The 14,505-nt window shown below is 37.9% G+C and overlaps 1 protein-coding gene across 17 annotated transcripts in view; it reads left to right on the top strand.

Moving 5' to 3' along the window:
• Nucleotides 1-14,505, top strand: part of RhoGAPp190 (Rho GTPase-activating protein 190) — a 744,591-nt gene that overhangs the window by 240,811 nt on the left and 489,275 nt on the right. For all 17 annotated transcript variants that reach the window (XM_090374412.1, XM_090374407.1, XM_090374402.1 and 14 more), the window contains exon 6: nt 8,913-9,065. In XM_090374412.1, coding sequence (XP_090230538.1) covers nt 8,913-9,065 — 153 coding nt within the window. The remainder of the gene's footprint in view (nt 1-8,912; nt 9,066-14,505) is intronic.

The raw sequence follows: 14,505 nt of genomic DNA, 5'->3' as shown, positions 1-14,505 counted from the left end.
CTAGTTCACAAATGGAGATGAAAAGATGATGACATGAGTACAGATCAGTTAGCTGAACCTCTGATCCAGTGGAAATAATGCAGTCTCTGGTTAAAGAAGTAATGCGAACCATCTAGACAGGAATGCAATTATGCTGCAGTCCAGCATGGATTTGTTAAGGTGCAGTCTCACTGACCAATCTGATTAGATACTATGCTGAAGTAACAAAGGAACCTGATGCAAAAAATAATTCTGATATCATATACTTGGATTTTAGGAAAGTTTTTGTACTGTTGCACATGAAAGACTGCTATACAAATTGTAGAAGCAGTGGCATTAAGGATAAAGGGATGGTTGAGTCGGAAAAGACAGTGGTTATTAATGGACACTGCTCTTCATGGACTGATGTTATTAGTGGAGTCTGTCAGGGTTCAGTGCTGGATCCATTGTTGTTTTCTATATTTTTTGCAGATGTACAAAGATTGGCAGGGTGGATAATAGCAATCAGAGTAAACTACTGAAACAAAGTCTAAAAAAAAAAAAAAATACTAGAAAGATGAGCTGAGAAATGGCAGTTGAGGTTTAATATTGACAAGTGCAAGGTACTGCTTATGGGTAGTACCCTGTAATCCCAGATTAACATACCAACTGTTTGGTACTACACTCAAGGTAGCAGAAAATGAAAAGGACCTGGGGGTAATTGTGCAGTCCGATATTATGTTCTCTGAGCAATGCCCCCCTCGACATGGGCACCTGTACATGGGAGGGGACCTCCCAGTGATGCTGCTTGTTATCCAGATTAGCATTACTAGGATCCAACGCCCACAGCCTAGGTCCCAGGCTATCATCAGTGAAATGCAGCATGTTTGCCATGTGCTGCAACCAGTGGAAATTCAGAAAGGGGGATCCTGGTGGTTGAGGGGCACAGTTTCAAAACACCACTTTGGCCGCTGCTTCCACAAGACAGGTGGTCCTAGATGGCCCGCCTGGGATTAATCGGCTAGTGGGTTTGCCTGCAAGGGTCAACCATGGCAGTGCATGCCCCTACCCTCATGGTCTGAGGGACAGGATTCAGGCTGTAGGCAGTGCGAGTATAGTGTCTTGGTAGCCCTGGCATTCCACTCCCAAGAGCATTTATTGCTAGCCGGGTAGTAGGCATCCCTTTGGGCTTTATGGTGTGTGGGGGAGCCCATGCACCAAACAAATAAAAAAACTCCACGAATCCTGATAAAATTCTTTCTTCTGGGGCCACAATGCGATCCCTATCAGAAAAATTAGACATTGATCCTGCTGATGTTACTTCAGCAAAAAGACAAACATATCAGGCCCAACACCTCATTTCCTAATAATGCATACTACAGACGAGAAACCTTTAGGGAAAAATGTCACCCTTTAACCAGAAGGGCTTGCAAGGGTTGGCAGGCGATCCTAAATCAGTAAAACGGCTTCGATCGGGAGACACCCTTGTAGACACCAGAAGTGACAGACATTCAGAACAGCTCCTCCGAGCCACATCTATTGGGGGAAATGCCTATCACAGCTAGCCCTCAAAAAAGCTCTCAACTCATTCCGTGGTTTCATTGCCCACTGGAATCTCAAAGATGCGATTGAAGAGAAGAGTAAATCTCTTCTGAATTGAAACCCCAATGAGTGATTGCCGCGAAACGAATATTCATGCTTAGGGATGGGAAGCTTGTTCCCACAAGAAACATCGTCCTGACGTTCAGTGCACACCCACATCTCCTAATGAGATTAAAGCTGGCTATGTTAACTGTCCAGTGCATCCGTATGTACCAAATTCCTTACGTCGTTTTAAGTTTTAGAAATACGGACACTCACAGATGGCTTGTTGTTGTGCCCTGCATGTGCTCGATGTGGTGCAAAGGACCACGAAACAACAGCTGAAACACCATCATGCATCAACTGCCAAGGAGAGTACTCTGTTTGTTGTTGTTTGTTATTTGGTTTTTAGAAGCATTAACAACTAAAGCCATATTGCTTCGTGGATATGCGGTGGTCATTCCCTGACCTTTCCGCATCCTCTGTATTTGGTGGTCACAGGCTCGAACCCCGGTCTAATCAAGAAGCATGTGCCACACACTGCTGCTCCTGCCCACCCGGCTACGGAGACGCCTGAGAGTACTCTGTGTACTCATGAGTATGCCAGGGGGTAGAAAGAAGAAAAAGAAATTCAGTGACTTAAGGCAGAGCTGAACATTTCTTATCAGGAGGCAAGAAAAACAGTGAAACCTATATGTGTAAACAAACCCACCTATGCACAGAAGGTGGCAGAGAGATATTCCATTAGAACCCGAACAGAAATGGCCATTCCACCAAAAGAGTCATTCACTCCCATCGCACACGACCTGTTAAGTTCAAGAAAACCCACACAGAAGGACCAATCAGCTGCCACTCCTATATCTTAATGCTTCAGCAGTACTGAAAGAAGTTACTGGAGAAAAGAAGGAAAGAACAAGAAGCCTGAAATAACCTGTAGTTACCAAGAAAAAATGGATGTTGAGGAGAAGGAGGTACCAGATGACCCAGTCTTGGAACTCTTTGCCGAGGAGGAAATGGACACGAGACAGCATCCATACTTCCTCAGCAAAGATAAATCCAAGGCTGACAAAAAATAAGCTCTCAGCACTTCGGAAGTTGCCTGAAGGACCTACCAAGCCAAAATAATGGCTAAATTCCTACAATGGAATTATCGTAGATTCCAGCAAAATACTGATAACATCAAGGCCCCCCTGACTGAGGCCTTACGTCGTCTACTAACCAGGCGACCAGCTCTAAGCAGAAGCACGAGCCAGTCTGCTTTTGCTTGCAGGTAACTTACCTAAAGGGAAATGATGATCCCAACATGCGAACATCACAATTTTTCTTAAGGATGGAATTGCAGCCGGTCCTGCTCATGGAGGAGTGGCTATCCTGGTGATCAACCAAACCCATCTCAGCCTTTGCTACTTACAACCAGCATAGAGGCTGTTGCAGTTTACTTCACTGTGGGATTTTTATTAACCATCTGCTCTATTTATTTGCCACCTCGGACTGACACCTCTCATACAGACTTTAATGATCTTGTAATGCAGTTGCCTTCCCCTTTCTCACTTCTTGGAGATTTTAATGGCCATAACACACTGTGGGGTAGTGCTAGCAATAATGGAAGGGATGAGTCATAGAACGTATGCTCAGTGACAATGACCTTTCCCTTTTAAATGTGGGAACTAACACCTTTTTCCACATGCCTACCCATACTTTTTTTGCCATTGACCTTTCTTTCTGCTCTCCTTTTCTCCTCCCTTCTCTTACCTGGGAGGTGGAGGAAAACCTGTATGGAAGTGATCACTTCCCCGTGATACACAGTGGGAGACCGTGTCTTCCTTTTAGGTTTCCTCAGTGGAAGATTGATCAGGCTTACTAGAATGCCTTCCAAGATCTGGCAAATTTTGACATCACCACGGTCAGTCAGGAGCCTATCAATGATGCAGTCACATAAATCACAAAGTATCGTCCAAGCAGCTGCAATCACAATTCCAAAAACATCTACCTGGTTTTCACCATTTCCCAGTGCGCCTCCGTAGCCAGGTGGGAAGGAGCAGCAGTGCGTAGCACATGCTTCTTGATTAGACCGGGGTTCGAGCCCGTCACCACCAAATACGGAGGATGCGGAAAGGCCATTCAGGGAATAACCACTGCATATCCTCGAGCAATATGGCCTTAATTGCTAATGCTCCAAACAAACAAAAACCATTTCCCAAACCATGTGGAATCCACAATGCACAGCAGCAAAAAAAGTGCAAAACAAAGCATGGGGAATACGCCGATATCCCATGACAGCCAATTTAATAGCTTTTAAACGTGCATGTGCTAAAGCATGTTTTATCCTACAGCAGAACAAAAAAGAATCTGGGATCTGCCTTACGTCATCTATTAACCAGGCGACCAGCTTTAAGAAAGTCAGGGAAAAAGTGGAAAAAATGAAGGGAAAGTACAATGCACACCTCTCATCGTTCCTGGAACATAATGGATGCACTATTGCAGACTACTGCAATATCCAATGCTCTTGAGGAAACATTTGCTACCATCTTAGCAACCTCATCTTACTCCTCTGAGTTTCTGGTCCTTAAACATCAGGAAAAAAAGGTTCTTATATTTACATCAAAGGGATCCTACCCATATAATCTGCCTTTTACCATCTACGAGCTAAAAACAGCACTTGCACTCACAAAACTACTGCTGTTGGACCAGATGACATCCATTATGAAATGGTCAAACACTTATCACCACCAAAATCCATGGACAACTTGCTCTTCCTATACAACAAAATCTTTCTTGAAGAGCAGTTTCCAGATGCCTGGCGTAGGCAATTATTTTTGCTTTTGTTAATCCAGGCAAGAATTCTAAATTGCTATAAATTACTGTCCTATAGCTCTGACTAGCTGCTTGTGTAAATTATTGGAGAGAATGGTCAATGCTTGTCTTTTATGGTATTTAGAATAAAATGATCTCTCCAAGATATCAGTGTGGCTTCTGAAAGAATAGGTCCACTTTGGACTACTTAATTAGAATGGAAACATCTGTTTGAGATGCTTTCCTTAAAAGAGAGCAACTGGTATTAATCTTCTTTGATATGGTGAAAGTATATGACACAACTTGGAGATTTGGTATATCAAAAGATATTTACAACCTTGGTCTTAGAGGTCGCCTACCTGTTTTTATTAAAAACTTTTTATCATCTAATTTTTTTCCAAGTTTGAGTAGGATCCACCCTCTCTTGGCCTTTTTTTGCCAAGAGATCAGAGTTCCTCAAGGATCCGTTTTAAGTGTTGCACCTTTTGCCATTAAAGTAAATTCTGTTACAGAACAACTTCCTCCAACCGTAAACAGTGCACTGTATGTTGATGATTTCAGCATTTTTTACCAGTTATGCAATATGAGAATTAGAGAGGAAACTACAACAAGCCATTGATTGTCTTAATTCCTCGGCAAAAGCCAATGGTTTCAGGTTCTAAACGGAGAAGCCCGCTTACATCCATTTTTGCCGCAAGCGTAATCTTCACCTAGAACCTGAATTAAGGCTTTGACATAGTACCATTCCAGTAGTAGCAGAAACAAAATTCTTGGGACTCATATTTGACAAAAAGCTGACACTTCTCCATTATATCTGTCAGCCATTCAGCTGACACTTCTCCATCATATCTGTCAGCTATTCACCAAATGCATGAGGGGCTGAACCTTCTCCGTGCTCTCTCTTCTACCAGTTGGGGTGCAGACAGGTTCACGTTACTCCTTTTGTATCGTGCACTTGTGCGGTACACTTGACACCCAGAATTAGATTCTGGGTGTCGAGTGTATGGGTCTGCCAGAAATAGCATCCTTCAGTGGCTTGATCCCATCCACCCACCAGGCTATCCACAGTGCTACTGGTGCATTTAGAACATCTCCTGTCCCAAAGTCTTTATGTTGAAACTAAAGAACCGTCTTTGTCCCTTCGCTGAAAACAGCAAACAGCACAGTTGTCTCTGCTGTATGCTGTGAAGTTTAAATCCCTGCCAGACCATCCCACGTGGATATCTGTTTTTGAGCCCTGCTGGGAAAATCTGTACAATACTTGTAACACGGCCAATCTTCCATTTGGTATTCATATCCAAGGCCTATTCAGAAATTTGGACATCATGGTAGACAACATTGCTCCTTCACCCAGGCAATCCCTTCCGCCTTAGCATGCTTGTGTTCCTGCCTGCAACTTCTCTCTTAGCAACTGGGGGAAGGATAGTACTCCATCTGATGTCTACCTGCAGCTCTTTTCAGCCCACCGATTTGAACATTCTGATTTCTTGCCAGTCATCACAGAAGGTTCGAAGTCAGAGGTGTCTGTTGGATCTGCATCTGTCTTTCCAGATGCTACCTTATCTGAACAGATCCCTGCCGAATGCTGTGTATTCACTGCACAGCTGCATGCAATTGAACTAGCCTTGGATTACATACAAATACACCACCACCAAAAATGCGTTATATATACAGATTCTCTTAGTTCATTATTGGCTTTTTCATCGATGAGTTGCAATCCTCATCCAGTCTTGTCCCAGGTACAGCAGGAGGATACACTCCCTTTCTGAATTGGAATTTGATATTTGCTTATGCTGGATCCCCAGCCACATTGGGATCCTGGGAAATGATTTGGTGGACCCTACAGCTAAATCAGTGACCCGTTATAACTCTTGTCTGTTAGTCGCCTATACAGACTACAGGCAAGCACAGTTATTCCTCGAGTTACATAACTTCAGACTTAAGTAAATTTTTTTGGTAAAATTGTAAGGATACTTTCTGTATAATTTTCAAAAGTGAAGTCAAATGAAGGAACAGTAAGTTTTTATTTTTGTTCCCATTCAATTATGTTGGATAATAACCTGTGCCATAACTAGAATCTAGGTAAATAACTAGAGTTAACATTTCATTTTCTTCTTTAAAAATTCTGAAGAAATATTCGATGACGTGTGTTTGAGGCAGGTGAGTTATGTTGAAGCACTTCAGAGGAACCCCCACAACGTTTACGCCAAGTGGAGTGTCCCATCAGCTATTTCTTCAGAGAATTACACTCTAGCCCTTTAACATCCTTGATGGAATATGCAATATTTCAGAGCTTGTATGAGAGGAGTTTGGAAAAATCTTCTAAAAAATTCTGAGCTTAACAACAAAGGTGAGCATGTCTTCTCAACAAAGATGAGCATGTCTTCTATTACCAAAGAAATTGTAAACTTAGCCCAGGAGTTGCAGCTGGTTCTGGAGAATGAAGATGTAGATGAGCTTGTGGATGAACAAGGTGAAGATTTAACAACAGAAGACCTAGCCCAGCTGAATGCTCAAATAATTGAGGAACAAAGGAGAGCCGAATCAGTTGAGGAATCGGAGCATCCCAAGAAGCAGTTCAAATTAAAGGAAATGGCAGAAGTGTTTCGTAAGATTTAGGAAGGTCTATGTTTCATGGAATGGATGAAAACACCAAACGTTTCTTGAAAATAGAAAGAAAAGTTCAAGTTTACTTATTGAGAAATTTATGAAGGGGGGAACATATGAAACAGATGAAGATCGATGAGTTCATATCACATTCTACCTCCCTGACCTATACTCAGCCTACAACACCCTATGATTAATGTGTCTTATTAATGCTTCAGATTTGTTTTATGTCACTTGCAGTTCACACCTGAAGTGTATAGACTGTGACTCATTGTGGTTTAGACCAATTTTCTTAAATATGTACACTTTGGTTTTGATTCCCTTAGTAGCCCTTATGAAGCCCACACTGCCTACAAAATACATATCAGTTTTTACAGAACCTGCATTTTTTCTTCCTTTTTTGTTTTCTTTTCTTATGTGCTATTCCGGTTAATTCACTGCTGTTCCCAGATAAAGTTTTTAATTGTTATGGTATATAACTATTTTCCTTTATTCTTCTGAGGATATTATGTGGATTTTGTAATTTTGACATATCAGGGATATAGTAGTAATATTTTATTAGTCATTCCCGAGTTATGTAAAAATTGACTTGCATAAGAAGTCCTAATATGTATCTCTTATGTATGTCGGGGAGAGACTGTAATTCAAAAGAAACTGGTTTCCCAGTGGCAACACTCATGGCATGAGTAGGCTGAAAATAAGCTAAACGCGATTAAGCCTGTAATCAAACGATGGCCATCTAGTTTTCACAGGCACCGTAAGCAGGAAGTTGTTCTAGCTCTGCTTTGCATAGGACACAGTCATCTGACACATGCTTTTCTGCTGAGGGCTGATGACTCTTATGTGTTGGCACTGTGATACCATTTTAACTGTGAAACATGCCTTTACTGAGTGTCGTAGATTTTTAAATGAATGCCGTTTATGTTTTAGTGCTTTTAATAATCTGACTGAGCCTATACACTCAGTCAGATTTTAGCTGACAAAGACGATGTCTGCAATTTTTTAATTTTTAAAAATTAGAAACCTTTATAATCACAAATGTTTTTAGTATGCATCGTATACATCTCCTTTTTACCTGAATTTATTATCTAAATTTACTTGTCTTTTAATCATTTGTATATACTGATATATCATTTTTAAGTTACTTGTGTCCTGTTCTTTTTGAATACTGGACTTGGTGCATCATGGCTTTAGTTGCCCTTACTCCATAAAAATAAAATGAAATCACATCTGAGCAGTGCAGATAGGTTGGCAGGACAGCTCATGGAGTTTTGTCAATGATATACACAGACTTTGGTAGCAAGGATAAGGAGGTGATTATCCCATTGTAAAAGGCAATGGTTAGGTTGCATCTTGAAAGGCAATGGTTAGGTTGCATCTTGAAAGGCAATGGTTAGGTTGCATCCAGACCTCATTTTTAGGAATGATGTAAATCTGCTGGAGTGGGTACGGAGAAGGGCAACAAGATTGGTGAAGGGAACGAAAGGGTGGTCTTACCAAGAAAGGCTTTAGTTCTACGAATTGCAGCATTGGAGACTAGGCACCTTTGAGGGGATCTGATTGAGGTGTTTAAAGCTTTGAATGGATTGAGCAGACTTAATGCCATTGGCATTCTTCCTCTTACTCAGACTATGAGGGGGACATAGATTGAGGAAGGATGGGTACAGAATATAGATGTGTGGAGGTGTTCCTTTAGCCACTGGTGGTTGATTGTTGTAACAAATTTTCATCTGTTATGGAAATGTGTAGTTAGAACAAATTTAAGGAAGAAATAGGTAATTATTGGAGGGGATGGTCAGTTGATGCAGGAGGTTTTTTTTTTTGACTTGTGCTTTTATAAGCTTGCTTTCTTGCATCATATGCCACTGCTACTACTTCCACTAATAATAATAATAATAATAATAATAATATATTCTGTTCTTGGTATCCTTCGCCTCTCTATGTGTAATTTATATTTTTAATTTTTTTTAAAGGTATAAAACACTGGATCGGTTAGACCAAGAAAGAATGCTTATGCTTCTTCGGCACTTAGGTTTTGTTCATGGACCTATTCGAGAACATTGCCCAGCTTATCCTAAATGTATGGATACTCTAATAGAAAAAGTTATAGCACAAAAAGCACACAGGTATGAATCTTCATTTTTATTTCTGTTTTTAAAGTGAATATTGTATTCTTAATACATGTTTTTAAAATCATGTATGATTATTAGTTAATTTATGTGAAATGCAGCTGAGATTTTTGTCAGTTTTTCTGTCAGAAATCTTGCTGCATCTGCATTACACAATTGTATGGTTAATGCCATGTGGGGGAAAAAAATATTTTTGAAGCTTATAAACAAACAGTATTATCAGAAAATTAGGCCAGTCTTGATTTATCAGAAAACTAGGTCAGTTTTATATGCTTTCTGTGATTTATCCGTTTTGCTAAAAGTAATATGCCAGATTAGTGGCATCTGTTCTTTTAGCTATAGGTTAATTATGCTATAAATAAAGATGAAAGAATTGTAGTCATTTGCTAGATTTCTAATCAAAGGTAAATATTAATCATGGGATATAATAAGTCATTAGAGAACATCTATTGATCTTAGCTTGAGTGTAATTACAACATTCAGATGCTACACAAACAGTTAGTCACTTGTGATATTTAGGGCATATAACAGATTGAACATGTTTTTTCTACACTTGTTTGCTTACAGCACTAAAATTAGAGTATAACACCTGTTTTCTATTTACAGGTATACCAGCTGTGATTGAAGAAGCAAGAGTTCCCATCATGAAAGATGGGTTGCAGGAAAGATGTTAGTGAGTGGTAAAAAGGAGTGGTAGCATTTGGCAGATCTAAAGGGCATCTTGTTGAAGGAATATCTGAATTTTCTGGTGTCTCAAAGAACAGTAATAAGAGTTTTTAAGGGATTAAGTTTAAATCAACTAAAAATCAGTAGATCATGGAGATGAATTATGTCATATTTGTGTTTGAAAGTTTGTGTCAAGTGATTTTGACTGGCAACAGATATAGTGTCTAGTAAACAAAAAAAAAAAAAAAAAAAAAACACAATTTCAAACAAGACAAGAGCTGCTGCAAACAGTCAATCACAGACCTCACAACCAATTTTTGAGAGATTACTGCAAAAGGAATTGTACAAAATGGATATCTGGAGTAGTCTCTTGAAAAAGGCCATTGTGCATTAAAAAGCCATTGAATAGCTTAAAAAGCCTGGCTAATATGAGTTGAAAGGTATAAAAACTGGACTGATGATTGGAAAGCAGTGATGCCATCTGACAAATCCAGATTTTGCCTATTCTCTTAATTCTCAGCACTGAGTTCACAAGAAAAGCAGTGAGGTATTTCATCTAGACTGTGTGCAGAGTATTATACAAGGTGGTGGGTCCTCTACTTAAAATATCTGATAATACCACCCAGGATGACTCAGGCTGGCTGTACAAATATTCTAGATGATCAGGTTGTACCTTTTTCTTTAAATTTGAGAGACATGATTTTGATACTCCTGTATTGCAGGATGACAACTCCAGTACACACGGCCTCTCCCTTTTTGCACTTACATAAGGAACACAAGAAAATAGTAGGGCATATAAATTGGCCAGCCAAGTTACCAGATTTAAATCCTATAGAGAAGGTATGGGACCTCCTTGAGCTGAAAGTGAAAACACAGCGGCATTCACAACAAATGAATTATGGGTTCAGTTGTTTTCATAATACTGATATAAACTAATACTGATGTAAACTATTTAAGAGATCTGATTGAACCCCTACTAGTGTAAATTCATTAAGTGATTCATGCTAAAAAGAAGTTATTAATTGAAAAATTACACAGGTGACTAATTTTTTGTATGGTGTTTGTATATCAGTATTGGTACTGTATTACACAGTTTACATATTGTGAAGTCAAGTTGCACAGCATATGTTAGTATAAGTTTAAACTACTCAAATTTATATAAATTTAAGATTAATGACTTTCAATTTATAACTATCTTATTTTTGTTAAACTGATAATTTAAAAACTGCATAATTTAACATTCTCAAAATCAGTCTCTCTTTAAAGTCATTTGCTGTAGTCAGTTTTAATCTGCATTGTATATGTGACTACAGTGATAGACAAAATTGAGGTAACAGTTCTTAATCAATATTTTAATATAATGGTAAATGAAAAGGTGAAAGTAAGCCCATTTAAATTTTGCAAATTTTTTCCAAGTGTCAGACTTGTTCTACATGCATTGCTGTATATAAATTACTGAAGTTCTTTAAAAGGCAGTTGCTGCATCCCTGTTTTATTTCAAGACTGCTACCCTTGTAAGTATGCTAATCCCACTGTTTCTTAATGCAGGCCACTTGCTTAGAACAGTGGTATTCAACTGTTGATATGAATTTCCCTGGGGTTAAGCAAGGTCCTTTCATGAGAAGAAAATCAGCATTGCTGAAAAACACTACAAATTTTTTATAGTAAAAGCCGGCTCCCTGGCATATTCATCCAGAAAGTTCTTGCAATCAACACATTTTAAAAATAATATATTACAAAAAAAAAAAAAAAAAAAAAATGTTACACCAACTAACCACCCGGCAACAAAGAATTAAATAATTAAACATTACAAAAGTGTGTTAAATAAATTTAATAGTGTTTAAAAAAAAAAAAAAAAAAAAAAAAAAAGGAATTCATATTAAAGAGGACCTGGGGAAAAAAAATTCAGAAAGTTGGAAAGTACCAGATATATTGTTTATGTCAAATCAAAATTAACCCACAAAGACAATGAAGTCTCTCCTTTGCCTTTTTGCCATTGTTAAAATTACTTAAGCAAGTGTATTTACATTTTCATATCTGTAACCTATCCATTTATTATAGTCTTCAAAAGATCAGAAAGTTGATGAAAACATAAATGTATTGTGTTAATCTTAAAACAGAAATAAGCAAAGATCTTGCTCTTTAAGAGTTTGATATAAAAGCACGATAAGAATGGGTAAGTTTTCAGTGGTAAGAAGTGCCATTTTAAAATTAAACCAAAGGTAATAAAGTATAGCGTATATATTAGCATGACTAAGAAGTTTAACTTCACATTATGGAATTTCATTGTTTTGTGTGGGCTCTAAGAGTAATTGTAAGATGCCAGAGCTCGTGCAATTTGGGTATCATCTTTCTTGGTATCATCCATCACCATAGTTAACCCAGATCCCCATAAATGCTGGAAAGTTTGGCCATATATATATATATTGTATTTGGTAAATTTATTTGTACAGTAGACTGTTGAAATAATCACACCCCAAATGATGGAACATTTGAGCTAATGGCACATTGAGATCGGATGTTTACAAACAGCGCAGATACTTGCAGTTCCGAAAAAATAAAACGGAAAGTCATGTGATTATTATATTTATTTACTTTTGCCATTTTGAAAGTGAATTCTGTATTGATATCACAGATTATGCCGCGGTTTTACATTTATTTTAAATTAAAAACATCTAACTATGGCTCCTAAAGTTAAAACCTCATGCAGAGAAGAAAAGAAGAATAACATTAAAGCTTAGTGACAAACTTGATATAACCCAAACTATTGCATTAGGGTCACTGGGAAAGTTAATTCATATAACCATGTGCATTGTGTCTGTAAATTGCGTATGTTCTCTGGTCGGTTTGCCTGTTTTACTGGATGAAAAACCCCAGTTTCTGTGGTGGGGGGAACCTTGCTATCTACGTCCGAGATCGATTAACTCAGCCACGGAGTGATAAAAGCCCACAAAAATTCCTCATGTGATTGACGAGATTTGAACCCAGGCCTTTTCCACCTGGTTTGGGGCAGACCGTGACAATACCACTGGGCTATAAAAAAGTAAAGTGTAGCCATTATCAACCCACTGCAGGATGGAAGCGTCCTCAACAATTCATGTTGAGGGAAATGGACCATAATCTGCCACGCTGGTCCAGTGCGGGTTGGCAGATCGACTGTATTCAGCAGTCAGGGCCTTGAACCCCGGTCTACCCAAAGAGCGTGTGCTACTGCACTCCCGCTCCTGCCCACTCGGCTACGGAGGCCGTTCTGGGCTATATGCGTAGACTAAACTTGAAATAATAAAGGAAATAGAATGGGGCATAAACAGGAGTGTATTAATGGTAGAATATAACACTGGATCATCAACATGTTTGTTTTTTTTATGTGCAGTTATTAAAATTGATTCTTTATCTCTCTATTTCTTATTTAGCCTCATATATTTCTTCATTAAATATATTAAAAATAAAGCTATCTAGATAACGGAAAAATCAAAATAACAGCATTGCGAATCCCCAAAGGTACTGTTATTCTGGAGGTCTACTGTATTAATAAATGCATTAATATGTTTGGATTAATTTATCAGTCAGTGTTATAAACGGTTATTTCAAAAATGTATTTAGAAGATAATCTTTGCAGGGGGAAAAAAATATAATGGACTGACTACACTATTCATTGAGAAAATTGTCAGGGTTATTTCAGCAAGAAAAGTTAGAATTGTAAGGAGTTCACTGAACAAAAGGTTGAATTGTAAAGGGATGTGTAAATGAAAATGACTGAATATCACTAGCCTAGAAGATTACTTAACTTACGATTAGTGATGGGCATAATTAAGAGGTCATAAGTGATTATTTTGATTATAGCAAATCATTCAGTTATTTAATTTATACTCATATCATTCAAATGATCAATTCGATTATTGAAAATCATTCAGTTATATAATTTGAATGATATTAAATTAATTATTTGATTATTTCAGTCAGTCATCTCATTCAATTATACCATTCAAATGATTACTAGTTAATAACTACAATTCATTTGATTATTTTGATTATTGATATTATAAAGGAATTATTCAATTATGGAAATCACTGGATTATGCCCCTCACTACTTGTGATAGAAAGTGGTAGGAAGAATTAAAGCAGGACAGTTTTAAAGAAATTACACTTTTCCAAGTGATAAGTTTGAAATTAGATTTATTGATAAGTCAGGATAAAAATTTTAACAAATTTTTGACACAGTCTGTCCCAGCATATAAATTTTACTGCCTGTGGACCAGCATTAATGTTTATGAATTTCTTATTGAATTCCGTTTTCAATCCATGGCTAAGTTCTTCAAGGATATAAAGTAAAAAAAAAATTGAATTATTTTTAAGAAGTTACATAGAATGTAAGTAGAATAAATTTAAAAAGGTACATACTGTAAGTAGACTTAATTATAAAAAGTTACATGCTGTAATTACAAAATAATTCATACATTGCCAGCTTTAGTTGGTAGATATGATTTACTTTGTAAAGGTTGTATTCACTTAAACAGCAGTGGTGCGAGAGTTTTTGCTAATGCCATCGAGGATGCATTAACATTGGTTGGCAGAAACTGCTAGTTTGGGAGCGGGGGTCATTAGTAGAGGGCATATGATCAAGAAAGCAAGCTTATACAGCATCAGCCAAAAAAAAAAAACTTCTAAGTTGGCATGAGATTGACTGAGATTAGTGGTGAGGGACAAAATTACATTTGCATTCTCTCTGAGGACACTAGGGTCATACCAAAAATAACCTTAAATATTTAA

The sequence above is a fragment of the Mastigoproctus giganteus genome, chromosome 5, assembly GCF_048544385.1.
Source record: "Mastigoproctus giganteus isolate SK-2022 chromosome 5, ASM4854438v1, whole genome shotgun sequence".
Taxonomy (NCBI): domain Eukaryota; kingdom Metazoa; phylum Arthropoda; class Arachnida; order Uropygi; family Thelyphonidae; genus Mastigoproctus; species Mastigoproctus giganteus.
The sequence above is the reverse complement of the archived record's forward strand: the minus strand, read 5'-3'. Positions and strand labels throughout refer to the sequence as shown.